This window comes from Ciona robusta, chromosome 4 (assembly GCF_009617815.1).
Source record: "Ciona robusta chromosome 4, ASM961781v2".
Lineage (NCBI taxonomy): Eukaryota > Metazoa > Chordata > Ascidiacea > Phlebobranchia > Cionidae > Ciona > Ciona robusta.
Genome location: NC_143238.1, coordinates 1,633,951 through 1,649,877, shown reverse-complemented (window position 1 = coordinate 1,649,877; position 15,927 = coordinate 1,633,951). Strand labels below are relative to the sequence as shown.

The 15,927-nt window shown below is 35.3% G+C and overlaps 4 protein-coding genes across 8 annotated transcripts; 2 read left to right on the top strand and 2 right to left on the bottom strand.

The window, feature by feature from the left end:
* Positions 1 to 541: 541 nt before the first annotated feature.
* On the bottom strand, positions 542 to 5,151 carry LOC149736428 (mitochondrial inner membrane protease subunit 1-like). Of its 4 annotated transcripts, none has more exons than XM_089876940.1 (6): positions 3,780 to 5,151; positions 3,530 to 3,639; positions 2,950 to 3,139; positions 2,013 to 2,129; positions 1,265 to 1,444; positions 542 to 1,047 (listed from the first exon to the last, which is right to left on the bottom strand). In XM_089876940.1, the coding sequence occupies exons 3-5, from the start codon at positions 3,129 to 3,131 to the stop codon at positions 1,267 to 1,269; spliced, it is 477 nt and encodes a 158-aa protein (XP_089733066.1). In that variant the 5' UTR covers positions 3,132 to 3,139; positions 3,530 to 3,639; positions 3,780 to 5,151; the 3' UTR covers positions 542 to 1,047; positions 1,265 to 1,266. The 4 variants fall into 4 exon arrangements, with proteins under 4 accessions (XP_089733066.1, XP_089733065.1, XP_089733067.1 ...); XM_089876939.1 differs by having other exon boundaries at positions 1,324 to 1,444; positions 3,780 to 5,146; XM_089876941.1 differs by having other exon boundaries at positions 1,324 to 1,444; positions 3,800 to 3,918.
* Positions 3,887 to 8,604, bottom strand: LOC149736427 (uncharacterized). The gene is made up of 3 exons (XM_089876930.1): positions 8,185 to 8,604; positions 6,026 to 6,181; positions 3,887 to 5,882 (listed from the first exon to the last, which is right to left on the bottom strand). The coding sequence occupies exons 1-3, from the start codon at positions 8,430 to 8,432 to the stop codon at positions 5,186 to 5,188; spliced, it is 1,101 nt and encodes a 366-aa protein (XP_089733056.1). The 5' UTR covers positions 8,433 to 8,604; the 3' UTR covers positions 3,887 to 5,185.
* A 287-nt stretch (positions 8,605 to 8,891) lies between these two features.
* LOC149736426 (RING finger protein unkempt homolog) lies at positions 8,892 to 12,941 on the top strand. Its single transcript, XM_089876910.1, has 3 exons — positions 8,892 to 9,887; positions 9,950 to 10,351; positions 10,581 to 12,941. The coding sequence occupies exons 1-3, from the start codon at positions 9,616 to 9,618 to the stop codon at positions 12,073 to 12,075; spliced, it is 2,169 nt and encodes a 722-aa protein (XP_089733036.1). The 5' UTR covers positions 8,892 to 9,615; the 3' UTR covers positions 12,076 to 12,941.
* Positions 12,942 to 14,335: 1,394 nt separating this feature from the next.
* LOC149736425 (intelectin-1-like) lies at positions 14,336 to 15,842 on the top strand. Of its 2 annotated transcripts, none has more exons than XR_016384932.1 (3): positions 14,336 to 14,790; positions 14,883 to 15,493; positions 15,590 to 15,842. XR_016384932.1 is itself a non-coding variant. In XM_089876937.1 (3 exons), the coding sequence occupies exons 2-3, from the start codon at positions 15,221 to 15,223 to the stop codon at positions 15,818 to 15,820; spliced, it is 504 nt and encodes a 167-aa protein (XP_089733063.1). In that variant the 5' UTR covers positions 14,374 to 14,790; positions 14,883 to 15,220; the 3' UTR covers positions 15,821 to 15,842. The 2 variants fall into 2 exon arrangements, 1 of the variants encoding a protein (XP_089733063.1); XM_089876937.1 differs by having other exon boundaries at positions 14,374 to 14,790.
* Positions 15,843 to 15,927: the final 85 nt, after the last annotated feature.

Below are 15,927 nucleotides of genomic sequence, written 5' to 3'. Positions count from 1 at the left end.
AAGCGCTACCGCAACTAAATAGTTTACCGAGTAAATGATGCTATAATTATTGTGGACGTCATGTGTTCTTGGGTAATCCACTTTACGTCAGTAATAGATTTTTCAAATTTCAACCATACTCCATCAAAAATACGCATCCAAAAAGCCACACACATTGTATTGTAACTCAAAAGCAAGCACGTTATGCCTATATAAAAGAATACTCTCTTGTTACAATTAACTACCGTTACCCAACCAACAATAAGGAAGGAAAGGTCATTCATTCAATCAGGGAACAATGAAAACTTCCATTGTAGAACCAAGTTTATTGTGTGCCTGTCACCTATGAGTCGGTAGCCGAGAATACCAGTACTGCTACTTTGAGTTGTATATAAGACTTCGCCATCATGAAGGTTTATACACACTTTCATGATGCATATACATGGTCCTTAGAATGTTTGGTGAATATGCCACTGGTCGGGGAACTATATACGCTGCTATATATTACCTAGAATTTCATAAAATATTCGAGGTAGCCTACTGAAAGTTAAGAAGAATCGAATTGCTCATCGAAAATCTGTAATATTAATTTGTAAGCAGAACGAAATGATCGAAACACCTTAAGTTTAACTTTTCATATTACCTTCAACACGAAACGATTTTGCGTCACAATGTACGTACGACTATATAGTACTAGTGAGGTAAGACGAGACCCTTTTCTTTTTTCTGTACCCATTTGGCAGTAAATACAGAATATTTACAGAATTAAATATTCGTATAAAGCCCCGCGAAAATACGACTGGAAAATTTTTGAGTGCTAACACTACCTATCTTACCCCACAGTACTATATATCCATTACTGATTACTCCAAGTGAAAGCAATACTCAAACAGTTTTTTTTTCTGCTGAACTTCACCGCCACTTGATTTCTTCCGCAAATATTACCAGTTGTATAGATGACGTTTTTAACCACGTCGCCTGATAAACCAGACGGACTGGATGAAACCAGATTTAACTGGAATCAACCGGAATATTTGAGGTTGCCAACCACTCGACTTTCGGTGAAATCTAACAAATAAACAAATTTAAAATTGGCAGAAAGTAACAACCAGACTGGAAAACTGCGTAACTGTATTTTATAACATAACATCTATAACCGAAAATGTCGATTTATTTTTAGGTAAAAATTTTTATTCCTATTTCGTGGTCGGAAAATGTCCACTTTTTTACTAAATATAGGAAGTAAAACAACATCCTAATTAAAGATACAGTCCGAGTTACTCACGATTAAATTACACGAAGCCTTCGATCGTGCATTGATTCAATGCATTTAAACCAATGTACCTTTGCAAGTAAACGACAGTGCACGAGGCCCAGAGGAATGGCGCCGAACTGCCGTGAGTCCGTTGAATTATCCTTATTGTCTCCTTCAAGCCATACGTGCCCGCGCGGAACGACTCGTTTTCTGCGGAATGATTACAGGCTATTAGAACTCGTAATATTGATTCAACACTGCCATTTAAAGTACTTTTAATTACGGTCACGTAAGGTTGCAACAAGGTTATATTATATTGTTTGCCATTTTTCTTGCCGGTCAATTAGTAACATAGACGCGATACAGAATAAATGTAAACTGAAGTATTGTTTTTTTTGTCGAACACATCGGTTGTATAATCACTGCATGCAATTCTTAATTGATGTGTCATACGTGCGCTGACTGACAGCGTGCATGTGGTTTTCGCCGACCACCTCATGGGATGTGCAAAGTCATTTTGAATGATTTTGAACTATTCACGTACAAAATCATGCATATCGGTGTATGAATAGCCTGTACAGCTACAAAAATAGAATTTTGGACAAAAATGATCACAAAATTATTTAAATTAATTCAATAGTGTGCACAATATGATATGAGATCAAAATTTAAAAATAAAAATATATATTTTGGGCCATAATTACGTTTAAACTATTGGTAAGGCAGTATAAACATTTAGCAATAAAAACTAATATATTTTATATCATTATCTACTTACTCTCTCCAAAGTGCATAACTTCCATCTGAGGTTATACGGTCACCTTCCAAAGCCAATATACGTTTGCAGATTTGGATGGATGGATTGTCAGGAGATGTAGCTATGACGATGTCGCCCCTGTCAAGATACTTCGCGTCAGGTTGTGTAAATAAATTTTGCGCATTCCTGAATGACTTGATCAATGTATATTATGTAACTACACAGGAAAATGACAAGGTCACGTTCAAATATCAGATTCGTGGAGTTTAAATAATCATGTAAGTTGTCATTGAACAAGGGTGGCCTTTAGGTGCCATGGTGCTGTGTCAGTTGGTTTAAGCATTTGCCTTTAGACTAGAGGTTACAGACGGTATCATTATAAGCATATTATTATGTCATACACTCAGTGTGACCTTAAGCGAAATGCAAAACACTTAATGGCAATTGCTCCAACTCAGAAGTCCCATCTGAGTTGCCCAAATATCAGCTATGCAGGAATGGACTCAAAATAATCACCCACCAAGTTACACAGGTGGTGAATCGTTAGCGAGCACAAGGTGTATGAAACAGAAATACTCACAAAACTAACATGTTATTTCAACTATTTTTGCTCTCCCTCATACACCAGTGTGCCATAGTATATAATTTTGGGAAGACCTGTACTGAACTACCTTTAAACATATTTTAGTGTCCGGCGACAGGAAAAAAAGGTTAGCGGGCCTGCCTGTAACCCAGAGGTAATGGGTTTCAGCATCTTCTTGGTCGCTGCTACTATTGTGGGCGTATATACATAAAAAAATACGAAAAAAATAATCAGCCACAACAAAGTAACATACACGGTAAATTGGGAACTTGTAAGCTGACACGAAGTGTATGAACATCCATGTTATAACGACTGTCGTTTTTCGACGACACAATATAAAGTAAGTTACATTCATACATACATTCAGTTATTTACCTTTGAAACTTTTTATACGGTGTAAGTTTTTCCACCAACCCAATGTCATTCTCTTGTATGGTAGGTTCCATAGAAGGACCACTGAACACTGAGATTTGTATGGATGAATCTAGGACAGTGTAACCAATAAATGCTGCTCCTAATGTGTGAAACATACGCTGCCATATCTTGCTTGAGTTCATACTATAACCTGTTTTAAACACAGTGTTTTTTTTACTGAAAAAATATTAAATATTAATAAGACGATGATTTTTAAACAGCGTGTTTTAAAAAATAAAAACACTGATGTATTAGGGTTACAGTAATACTTAACATATGTTGGTTTGTAGTTTTATGAGATAAACCATGTCTGTAGGATGAAGGGCTTATACTTGAAAAGAGGGTGGCAAATTGAAAAATAATATTCATATCGATGAAGTAATAAACATTAATGTACTACATATAAGAGTTATTTCTCCTAAAAGTGCTTTTAAAATAGAACAAAATTCCATTTTGTCAAGAGCCATCACCAGAAGGAAACAGAAATAGCATTTTCTAATAAAGTAAGCAGTCTGTCATCATATGAATATATTATACTCACGTGAAAGGCCTAAGGCAAGTGTTGCTGTGTTTATAATTGTGAAAATCCTCTTCAATTCTCCTTTGTCATAAAAGTAGAATTTTCTTTGAAGTAATAGTAATCAGAGATTTCTAAAAAGGGGAATTTTAATTATTCATGTCAAAAGAAGAAGTGAAACCATTCTGCTGAAAGCATTAAAATTTCAACAAAATCTAGATAAAAACTAACCAGTAACATAAACTTTGAATGAATTATTTAGTGTAAAGTTTACCTTTAAATGGGAATGGTTACCATCAATAGAAGGATTCAACATTCAGCACTATCCTCAGCATAGATTCAGGATCATTAAATTGATTAAAACTAAGCCAGCACACTCCCCTAAAAATGAATAAAGATACATCATCTTATATCACACATTACAAAAGATGTAACAGCATCAGGTAATTATATCAAAAACATACAACTTTTGTGCACACAAACTACAAGAAAATTCATGTATATGCTCCAATTCACAAGGGCATTGTTATAGTAGGTTAACCTACATCGTAATTTATTAATCTCGTAATATATTAGGTCTTAAATTGAAATAGTAAGTTGAACGACACCGGCTAGTTGAAACTTAAACACTAACATTCTCTTTTGTTCTTGTCACAGAAGTTCTATCCAATCAATGTATTTAACAGTGTGCAAGCATTTGTTGGGAACAGATACATTTTTACAGTGCAGAAGCTTTAGTTATAAACAGACAAAAATAAAGTACAAAAGTGTATGAACGCAAGTTACTCCAATTAATTAGGAACTGCCAGTTTTGAGTTTAACACACAGAACAAGTATTTAAAAGGAACATAGTATTGTTTTGCGTTATGTAAATAAAAAAAACACAAAAATTACCAAAACGGTGTCAATTCAACATTCAATTTCATCACTATTAATAAAAGCATTTAGAAACGATCTAATTAATAAGAAATAATCATATTTGGTACCGTTGCTATCTAGATTTATGTGATTACGCTTACTAATGCATTGCAATGCCTATAGCAGTAGCAGATTAAAAATTGCATAATTTCATTTTATTACTGTTGATTAAAGGCTATAAGTAAAATGACTTATAACTGTGCAAGTCCTAAATATTTTATAATATTTTAATTGTATAAACCGAAGTACAGTGGACAAGGGAATGTTATGTCTTAACAATAAAAAAAAATTTTCAAACTATTTATAAATATGCATCCGGTATCTCATGGAACACAAAAAATGGAAACAATAGTAATCTGGGAGCATGTTATGAAACTGTAGCGTGGAAACAATGTTAATATTGGTCTGGAATTTAAACAAAGCAATATAATTTTTAAAAACAAGAATTTAATGTGCAAAAGAGAACCAATAATTAATTAGATATGATACAGCGTGGTTATCTTTGGTATTACATTATAAACTAAGTAGATATAAGAAGCAGCCTTATTAAATATAGCATCACTAAAACTGTGGGGTATTTAAATAAAGTAGCTTACAAAACTAGTTGTTCTAACTTATTTAAGGAACTATACAGTTATTTGTAGAAAGGAGAATCCCTCTTACGATTTAGTACTTGCCGATTTGTTTACATAATAAGTAAATAAGGCACAGTTATATAAGAAGAACTTTAGCACCAGCCATTCCACTACTTGGAAATGCTTGTTATAGTCCCTTAGAGTCTAAGCTAACATTATGATGGGGCTGCGACATATAACCAAGTTTATGAATTATTTTATATTGGTCAGGAATCTCCATGAGCATGTGCAGAGCAAGCATTGTTTCTGGATTCTTTGATTTATCGTAAGTGTTCGAGATTATTTTTCCATATTCAACGAACTGAAAATTGTCGAAATTTCGCTCAGGTAACCAGTCGTCAAACTGGTGCATGGTATCCCATGGTCCATCACCCACTCCAACAACTATGATACTTAATGGGTAGTATGAGGCCTCTACAATGGCCCTCGCTGTAGGCCCTTCATCCACAAATTGTCCATCTGCTATAATAACCAGTATATTATACTGATTTGTTTGCTCCACTATTTCAATTGCTTTGTGCACGATCGGAGCGTAACTGGTGGGACCACCAAGTGTAATTTTTGAAGCACACTCACGATAGCAATGCAAAACATCATCAAAGCTTCCGCAAGGCATACCGTCCGCTCGTAAACAAAAAGTTGAAATATCTTTTGTTACCGAATCACCAAACCCAAACGCATGAATCCCATGAAGCTTTTTGCTTCTTTTTTCCTCTTCTGATAGCTCCTTTAAATTTAGATGTTTTGGAACGTTTGCGTCAACCATGTCTTTCAAGGTATGCTGAAGAATGGTAATCACATGTTGGTAAGGATTCTGATTTGCTCTGTAAAAAATGCAGAAGAATATGAAAATTCCTCAAAACTTGAATACAAAAACCAAAAAAATTATTTTAAAAAATGAATATTAAATGATGGGTATCATTAAATTAAAAGTACAAAGCAACCAGTTTTAAGTGTGAGCATTTACTTGAATTTTTGTGTGATATTATGAAGCGACTGTCCCCTGTTGCTAACTCTGCCTTGCCACTCGTTGCTGGCAGTAAAATCAATGCCAAGAATAAGCTGACACTTCTTGATGCCCGCATCGACCATTGCACCAGAAACATCCTCAAAAGTTTGGAACCTAGTGTGAATATATTAATAGTACTGTGGGGTAAAATGGGACACCTTAAGTGCAAAATTTCTAAATATCCTGATCGGGTTTTAAATAATAAACAACAGTCTATGGTAGCCGTGAGGATACAGTTTTATAATTCTTTGAATGTCCTATGTTGTTACTACCAAGTTGGATAAGAAAAAAGAATGAAAAGGCGTCCCATCTTCCCCCACCCTACTAGCCTATACATTTAAAGTAATATTAAAGTCAGGGACTCAGGCAGGGTCACCTTTGAACTTATTTCCAAGGTTTTTATACTCATATATGCTCGCAGAGATGTAATGTGACATAACAATACCACAGTAATATTTTATGGTCTATTAATGATAATAGGCTACAACAATGCCATAGTGATGTTTACACATTAATGAATATAGCCTAACCAATACAAACAATGTTTACTGAGTAATCTGTTACTAACTATGCCTACTCATTTTTATCATTTAAACAAAGATTATTCATAACCCAAAAAATACAAACAATGTATATATAAATACATAATAAATTACATCAAATCTGTTTTGACTTGAAGTTGATGTTAATACAGTCTATTTAACTGAAAGGATAAACTTAGTAATACTGGATGTGATATACTTTAATAGAGGTTATCATAACAATGCATCAGCAATGAATAATCAGAATGTTTCATGTGTGGCCGCATAAATGTTGATATTTTTAATAATGATTAGAGTGTAATCATTACATCATTGAAAATCTTGCAGTTGCTTTTACAGCCTACATATAAATATAGTCAATAGTTTAAACTATATTTGTCTGACAATACATAAGTTTGCATTTCAAATTTAGCGCACATGAATTATGCATGTGGCTATTAAAACGTGTTCCACTATACTACTATAAAAACAAAGCTTTTGAACAAGTAGAGGGCTATAACTTTTACAATTTATGGCTTTTGTAGGAAAAACTAGGCATAACAGTAAAAATTCTGCAGTATTTTATATTTCAAATGTAAAAATGAAATGTTTGTTTGACCATTTTTGTTTTATAGGGTTGGCTGTTATCCAGTGTCCCATAAACCAAACATGGTAGGATACATAAAGTTACAATGGCTTAATAAAAAGTTGTGAAGGTTGATAAAAGAAAATATTTGTTTTACCAACCTTTAAGTTATTTATAAATTATAATAAAACTGTTTTTGTGCGCACACACATATGGACTATATATATATTATATATACATATAAGAAAATATGTGGTCCTATAAAGACTCTGTATTTACTCATGGGTATACCTTAAAGTTATTCTAATGCCATTAAATAATTACTTTTAAAAAAGTGTTATTTTAAACAATTCCAAAAACCTAAATATGTAAGTATTATTAATATTCTCTCTTTCTCTCTATATATATACATTATATATATTATTGATTTTCACAGCATAGGCGCCTATCTTTTGGAAAACCAGGGTGATTTTTAGACCATACGATATAGTAGGGTGGGGGAAGATGGGACACCTTTAGCACATAATATCCAGATATCCTGACTGTGTTTTAAACAATTAACAACGGTCTATAAGAGTCATGAGGACATAGTTTCATATTTCTTTGATTGTTCTTTGTTTACTACTGAATGGGACGAGAAAATAGAGTTAAAAAGTGTCCCATCTTCCCCCATCCTACTGTACATCATGTTATTAGCTGTTTAATAGATGCACTATCACCAATTACTCTGTCTATTTGTACCCAAACTATACACATAGCATATTATAGCCTATTCCAGACCATACACTGGCACACTGCATACCATGTTATTGTTAGGTACCTATGGTTAACAACGACAGCACAATATTTGACTTTTAAAAATGTTACCTGAAAAAAGTATGATGCAAACTTATGAAATACACCATTATTTAACGATCTTAAAGTACAAAAATTAATAGACTATTGATAATTTGACATAACATAAAAGTATTTATTATTTTCGTTCCAAAAAAATACCAATGGGTATATACCTGTCAGAAAATGCACGAAACAAAAATGGATCTGGTTTTCCATCTTCATAGTTGTTATTAATAGGGTTCACTATTGAGTAGAAATATCTTCGTACAGCGAAATAAATTCTGTCTTTAGTATTGGCGGATGGACTGCAGTTAAAAGATTGAGTCCTTGAACGTGTATTCTGCTTCTTAGAGTCGGAGTCGTACGTTACGTACAAAAAATAGAACATAATAACTCCGATTGCAAACAAGAACACAGACATTACAGATAGGAGCCCTAACTAAAGCCAACCAGATCAGATAACTTTAAATAAAATGCAAAAAATATATTCTTATTGAATCGGTACAAACAAGCAGAATATGTTAAGAACGCATCTGTACACTAAACTACATCGACGTAAAACGAGCACTGACTGCAGTGACCATACGTAACACAGCCAGCGTGACTCAAGCGATCGAGATGCTCTCATCTAGTATGTTTTGTTTACAAAACCCAAATACGTAATACGTTTCTCCTAGAGCACGTAGCGACATCGAGTGATCATTAGAACCCATGTATTGACCTACATAAATCAAACGCTGCAGAATTTTAACACCCGAAACTAATTTAAAAATACGTTTATAACATTTACTGAATTACACAGCACCACAGTGCTTTCGTATACAATAATTCGTTAACATTTGCACCAGATTTTCGTTGCAACGTTGACGATGGCAAAATAATCCCTGCACGCTTGAGTGGTCACGGACAGGATGTGCTTAAGAAATATTTGTCATGTTTACAACTTGAATAATTCGTTTAGAATTTAAGCTAACTTCTTAGAACTTATGTTTATATATATATTACTATCTTGTATAAGTTATGATTAATGTTTAGCAATCTTTATGTATATTTTACGACTACAAAATGTATTGGAAAGTTAAAGTATACAAAATCGTGTGTACAAATGTTTGTTTTGAAAATTGGTCAGTTTGTATAGGGAGTTATGTTAACTCAAGTTATGTTACAATCTATCTTATTTCCTATATCTAAAATACTGTAAATACAATACGTGGGGTGTATATTAACAGAAATATGCTTATACAAACATGTCTTATTACAAAACAAGTGTACACTAACACTATTATGTTTTATGCTACAAGTTCTTAGTTAGTAAGTTAAACATATATTCATGTTTCTAAATAAAATATGTTTCATTTCTTAGGAACTTTCTTTCTGTTTAAATTGTTTGTTATCTTTTCAATGTTTGTTTGCCAGACTAGTATTACCTAATCAAAGCGTTTTTCTGGCTACAGTAGAGGAATAATTTAGCTGGTATAGAAACTGTATTTTGTACAATCATTTGTACATATCTTTACGAACTGATAATGCACTTTATTCTTAGCTGAAATTTAAAAAAAAATTAATGAAAAAAATGTTAGAAAGCTTTTGAACCCTGGGTGAAAATGGCTTCAACACCGCCTCAAACTGAAAAACCATTTCATTATACTTATTTGAAAGAATTTCGGGTTAACCAATGCCCGTTATTCCTTCAACACAAGTGCACACAGCACCGACCATTTACGTGTTTTAATTGGCATTTTTCTAATCAAAGACGAAGAAGGCCAATAAAAAGGAGAGATGGGTTGTTCAATTATAGTGCTGATGTTTACTGCAGTAAATATGATGAAACAACAGGAATATGTCCAAATGGAGATGACTGCTTGTATATACACAGGTATAAAAATGCAATACAAGTCATAACATAACTGTAGTAAAATATTTTGTTTCTTCCAACAGAAATACTGGAGACACTGAAAGGCGTTACCACTTGCGTTATTATAAAACTGGTACCTGCATTCATGAAACTGACTCTAGAGGAAATTGTGTGAAAAATGGGCCGCATTGTGCATTTGCCCATGGTGCTCAAGACCTCAGGCCACCTGTGTATGATGTTCGTGAACAGAGCATGGAACAAAATCAGATGCACTCTTTGTCAGAACAGATGAATCATGATTCTGTGAACCTTGCTGAGAAAATTGTGAATGAAGATCCAAAATGGCAGGATGCTAACTTTGTTTTGGCTAACTACAAGACAGAGCTGTGCAAAAGACCACCAAGGTTGTGTAGACAAGGTTATGCTTGCCCACAGTATCATAATGCAAAAGATAGAAGAAGAAACCCAAAGAAATATAAATACAGGTTTGTTAGAATGATGTAATCAAGGTACATTGTATTTAGTTCTTAGTACATAAAAGGTTTTTGTAATATCCAAACTTTCATTACTAATAAACAGAACGAGTGTTTAACTATTTGTACAAGATGTAATATATATATATATTATACAAATCCCATGTTTTGTTCTCATCTAAATCACAAATTTTGTCTTTAGAAAAATATAGGCCTCTTATCTAAAAAAGTTTATTTACAGATCAAGTCCTTGCCCTAATGTAAAACAAGGTGATGATTGGAAAGATCCTTCGTGTTGTGAAAAAGGGGATAGCTGTCTTTTCTGCCACACGCGCACAGAGCAACAGTTCCACCCTGAGATATACAAGAGTACTAAATGTCATGATATGACGCAGACTGGCTACTGTCCACGGGGACCCTTTTGTGCATTTGCTCATGTGGAACAAGAGATTCGAATTATAGAAGGCTCTCCTACAATGGTTAGTGATATTGTGCAGAATGAAGTTAAAGAAATACAACTTGCGTATGGAAATGAACTTACACTAAGCGATAAAAACCAAAATACTTCCAATCTTGGCTGGCCATTTAATCCTGAGGTGGGTGATGGTAATATCACACTTTCAAATCAATTGATTAACAATGAGCATCTTATGAGTAAGAGTTTTCCTTCTTGTCCATCTCCCATTTCTAAACCACGGACTGCTTCTCTAAGCAGTAACAAGGATGCAATGAATTATCCGTATTCGAAAGCACCAGGGTCTGAGCGTAGTGCTGGTGACAATATGAATAATACTGGTTTTGGGGCATCTGGGCCCACTGTATCATGGCCAGGCATAGGAAGTGGTAACCAACGTTCAGCTTTAGTTGGAAGCTATTCCAGCACCAATTCATCTCCCCCACACAATTTCCCACGACCATTTAATGTGCTTAACACCGAAGCAGCCCCATTTTACCCACCAGATGAGACTGTGGATTCTGTTGTTGGAAATGCATTGGAGGATCTGGATATTTTTGGGAATAAAGTTCAAGAACCAGGAGGAAACAATGGCAGCAATTTGAAAATGTGGACAAGACAAGTTGCGTCATCAAACAGTGTTCAATCGTCATTGCTTCAAATGTCAGACCCTGTGAATATTCCACAGGATACTATGTTGAGAAGTAACTTTCCAAATGGAATGCGAGGTTCTTTATCATCAGTTTCACCGCTTCCTAAACTAGTTCCAGGCATGGAGTTTCCAAGTTCAGATCCACTGTTAGCTCCACAGATGTCTGGGCGCTTCCCAATGGGTGCTAATTCTCGTTATCAAATGCAAGGCAATCAGTCTATGCCTAGTATGAGCTCATCTCTGGGCAGTGGTATGGTGCCTGCAGTTGAATTTGAGCGCATGCAAGAGAAGTGTAAGCAGTGGGAACGGTCATGGAACCAAGCAAAAGCGGCATGTGATGCTTGGAAACGAGAAGCAACTGACGCCAATGAGAGAGCAAAGTCAGCAGAAGAACATGGAAAACAAGCTCAGGAAAGAGTCAATGCACTTGAAAACCATTTAAAATCTTTTCTGGAGCAAAAAAATGAAAATTCACAGGCGCCGTGTAAATTTCTGCACCAGCACTATGAAAGAAATGATTTAAAACCGTTTAACGTTGCTAATTTAAAACAACTACAGGTGAAATATAAAGAAGATCTTGAACTTATACAAAAGCATATTTGGGAATTACTGTGCCCCCCACAAACATAAATCCACAAAAAGACTTAAAAGAACATCTATTTCAAAATTGTTGTTTTCAGCATACATTTTGTTGCGTTCAGCGGGTGTAAAACTGATGTATTTACCAAATTCTGTAAATAATGTGCTAAAAGAAAAACCAGTAAATATCCCAAACGTTTTGTACGACATCTTCGAAATTTTATCTGTAAAGTATATCTGTTCTAAAATATTACCAATTTTTTAATTTTGGATCTTAAAACTCATTTCAACTTTTACAAAATGAAATCAAATTTACTGCGTGTCTGTAAATGTTGTTAGATATTAATGTTTCTAATGGGAATTACACATTTTGGAAGTTGTGCATTGTATTACAGTCCTGTTGTCTGAATTGTCACTATTTCATACAAACAAACCAGATAATTTACCGTCCTGTAACAATTTACCCTTTTTTCTTGGTAACCTAATCTAAATACTTTATTTTTTAAATGAACTTTCGTCTGTTTACTAAAGCCTGGTGTTTTATTTCCCAATGTTAAAGTTTTTGCCATTTTTCTCGTGCGGAACATAAGAGTTTGATATTTTTATACTGAGACCTTGTTTTACCGTTTTATTGCTTTCAGTAAGTGTTTTGTAGGCTAACATCGAACAGGCAATTCGTTACTTAACGATTTTATCCAATTCAAAGTGTTTTGCCTCTCTCTATCGCGCGTATTTTAAGTTTCATTGTAGCTTCTTATGTTTACGTGTTCCAATTTTGAACTGGTTGGCTGTTTATGTCAAGCAGCCGATCCTAATGTGTGTAGTTGGTCGCGAAACAAACGTAATTCCTTTGTGTGCCTAATTCAGTCTAATTAAGTAACTTGTGTGTGACGTATACAATATACATATAACTCCTATTGGCTGTTGTTTTGCTTGCTTCCGTGCGGGGAACAGTTTGTTTTTTACAGCTAGGTTCAAAGTAGCATTTGTTTTGCATTACTTATTTTTTAGTATATGGTTCCTTATAAGTTGTCTGAATTAAAAACGAATTACTGTCTCAAAAAAAGTTTCTAGTTTCAACTTATCTTGTACCGTATAGCGGCCTAAAAATGTATAGTAGAGTGGGGGAAGATAGGACATTTAAGCACATATTGCCCAATATTTTCAAAATCAAAATGCATGACGGTTTTGGGGAATACCACGAATTACTACTACCATTCCTTTATTCGTTGACAACAATTCAAAAAATATATTAAAACATACAAGAAGTTATTTTTAGCGATCCGCACAACAGTGTAATTTTACAAATTAAAAAAAAAACAGGGTAAGACGGGACAGTTTAAAATCATTGGTAATTTTGATGTAACTTACCTTATCCTCGCGTGGCCGAAAAACGACGGTCGTAACACTGGTGATAATACACCTCTTGCCAGCTTACGGGTTACCATGTAGGTTACTTCGTGAATGAATATTTTTTAAGTTTTTTTTCATTCTTTTTATACATGGCTGATAATTTGGACAACCCATTAGTGACCACTGGTTTAGAGCATTTGCTGTTAAGTGTCTTGCCCAAGGACACATACGCCCACAATGGTGGCGGCGACGAGCCTTGAACCCATTACCTACTGGTTAAAGCCATGCGCTAACCACTTTGCCACGGCGCCCGGCATTACCACGAAGTAATACTACTACCCTTTGAAAATCACGTTTAAGCATTATTTTTCTTGCCCTATTGCTATAATATGTTACCCAAATTATATTTAGTAGGGTGGGGAAAGATGGGACACTTTTAGCACATGCTATATCCAAGTATCCTGATCGTGTTTTAAACAAATAGTAACGTTCTATAGGAGTGGAGAGGATGCAGTTTTATAATTGTTCGATTGCTTTTTGTTGGCCGCCAAACACGACGAGAAAATAGAATGATAAGGTGTCGCATCTCCCCCCACCCTTTTACTGTATATATTGCTTTGCTTAGAGAGTATATGTGTTCGAGGCTCGTCCCTGCTACCATCGTGGTCCTTTGTGTAATTGCCAATAAAGTTAACCGCAATTGCTTCAATCGACCCAATGGTTCTCTGTAAAATATACGAATTAAACACGAGTTACTGTCTCGAAAAAAATTCCCACTTTTAACAACTTAATCTCGTACGGTATATATAGCGGCGTAAAATGTATAAAATATGTTTTTAAAATTTTATGTAAAATCGATTTTAGTTGCAGATCAAGTTTTTCAAGTTAATGTCGCCAAAGGCAAATACTTTTATTGTTGTTTATAGCAGATACTTGGCAAAGTTGGATTTGTACAAACGCATTAGAGGCGCTACCGCTAGTTGTTGTTGATATAATTTACAGGCAACTGTATTCAGTGGGGACAGAGTCTATATAAGTAAGAAATGAAAATAAGCCGTAGGCTATGTGAGAATAAAATATTAATGTACATTTATTCTTTTATCGCGGGTAAGCTATTTTTAGCGGAGTTTTCAATGGCGAAACTTTTATTGCTTATCATCGTTGTTGGTTCGTGTTGGGAATGCATCGCTGATCCGCAAAATAATTTCTACTGCGGTTCTACGGAAGTATCCGGCAGCAACAATAATCCAACCCCGACGTTTACCACGAGAACCGTTGCAGTCGGCCCCCCTGGTAAACGGGGTCCTCCTGGACCACCTGGGAACCTCACATGCTGCTATTGTCCGAGAGAAAACGAGCTAAGACGCAGAGTTCAAAAACTAGAGGAACAAGTTTCGGGGCAGCAACCAAGAGGTGCAATAAACCACTGAAATGTTTATATTGGTTCTATAATATGAAGCATAAACTCTAGACTGGTATACATAACGTTTGCGCGTTTGTTTCAGTGCGAGATTGTAAACAACTAAAGATACGGAATCCGAACGCCACTACTGGTTTGTATATGATCCATGATACAAGTGGAATTCCCTATCCTGTATATTGTGATATGGAGGCAGACAATGGTGGCTGGACGCTTGTAGCTTCTGTGCATGAAAACTACATTGGCGAAGCTGTTGGTAGATGTACAGTAGGTGATCGATGGTCGAGTCAGCAAGGCAACTCCCCGCTTTGACCGGAAGGTGACGCTAGCTGGCAAAATTTGAACACTTTTGGTCGTGCCGTGTCGGCAACCAGCGATGATTACAAGAGCCAAGCTTACTTTGAGTTGCAAGCCAGAGATGTGATGGTTTGGCAAGTACCGAACGACACTCCTTCATCTGAATTTAGTTCTGAGGCTTATCTCAAATACCGAACAACAAAAGGGTTTTTAACACGCTATGGTGGCAACATGTTCAAACTTTACTCTGTTCATTATCCAGTTATATCAGGAGTCTACACTTTCCCAACAGACAGTGGTCCAAGTATACCGGTCGTATTTGATCAAGGAACAGCAACTTCACTCCTAAGTCACCTTCCTCCAGGAACCGTCCCTTCCCTAGAAGCAGGATACATACAAGTAAGTCCATAGTGTAAGACTTGTATAAGCTAACATTGACAGAATGTAATTTGATTGTAGGTTGCTTTTAAACCCTTTCTTGTTTTGTACCAACAGTTTCGAGCAATAAGCGTGCACCAAGACGCGTTTGCATTCTGTCCTGGTGTGCGAAACAAGCCCACGTTTAACTATCCTTCGCAAAGCTGTATTGGATCTGCTGGTCGCACGGAGGGGATGACATATTGTGGTGACTTTTCCGGCTTTTACCATAATGGTCAACCGGTAGGAACAGGATGGAGCGCTGATAACACACTGCTCAATTCGTCATTCCTCATATTTTATCGTTGAAAATAAACACACCAAGCATAAATATGGCTTATGGTCACAAACGTTAAGAAAACGATGTAAAGATAAAGCATATACGAAAACTTTCGCCTACGGAAGATAATTTTTGT

Bases quoted from the DNA above. Each gene is read 5' to 3' on its own strand.
- LOC149736425 (XM_089876937.1), top strand. From the start codon at position 15,221: ATGGTTTGGCAAGTACCGAACGACACTCCTTCATCTGAATTTAGTTCT. The intron at 15,494-15,589 runs GTAAGTCCATAG...TTGTACCAACAG, and splicing joins TAGAAGCAGGATACATACAA to TTTCGAGCAATAAGCGTGCA.
- LOC149736427 (XM_089876930.1), bottom strand. From the start codon at position 8,432: ATGTCTGTGTTCTTGTTTGCAATCGGAGTTATTATGTTCTATTTTTTG. The intron at 6,182-8,184 runs GTATATACCCAT...TATTCACACTAG, and splicing joins TTTCGTGCATTTTCTGACAG to GTTCCAAACTTTTGAGGATG. The intron at 5,883-6,025 runs GTAAATGCTCAC...CATTTTTTACAG, and splicing joins AATATCACACAAAAATTCAA to AGCAAATCAGAATCCTTACC.
- LOC149736426 (XM_089876910.1), top strand. From the start codon at position 9,616: ATGGCTTCAACACCGCCTCAAACTGAAAAACCATTTCATTATACTTAT. The intron at 9,888-9,949 runs GTATAAAAATGC...TTCTTCCAACAG, and splicing joins GACTGCTTGTATATACACAG to AAATACTGGAGACACTGAAA. The intron at 10,352-10,580 runs GTTTGTTAGAAT...GTTTATTTACAG, and splicing joins CCAAAGAAATATAAATACAG to ATCAAGTCCTTGCCCTAATG.
- LOC149736428 (XM_089876940.1), bottom strand. From the start codon at position 3,131: ATGAACTCAAGCAAGATATGGCAGCGTATGTTTCACACATTAGGAGCA. The intron at 2,130-2,949 runs GTAAATAACTGA...GTATCTTGACAG, and splicing joins CCGTATAAAAAGTTTCAAAG to GGGCGACATCGTCATAGCTA. The intron at 1,445-2,012 runs GTAAGTAGATAA...ATCATTCCGCAG, and splicing joins AGTTATGCACTTTGGAGAGA to AAAACGAGTCGTTCCGCGCG.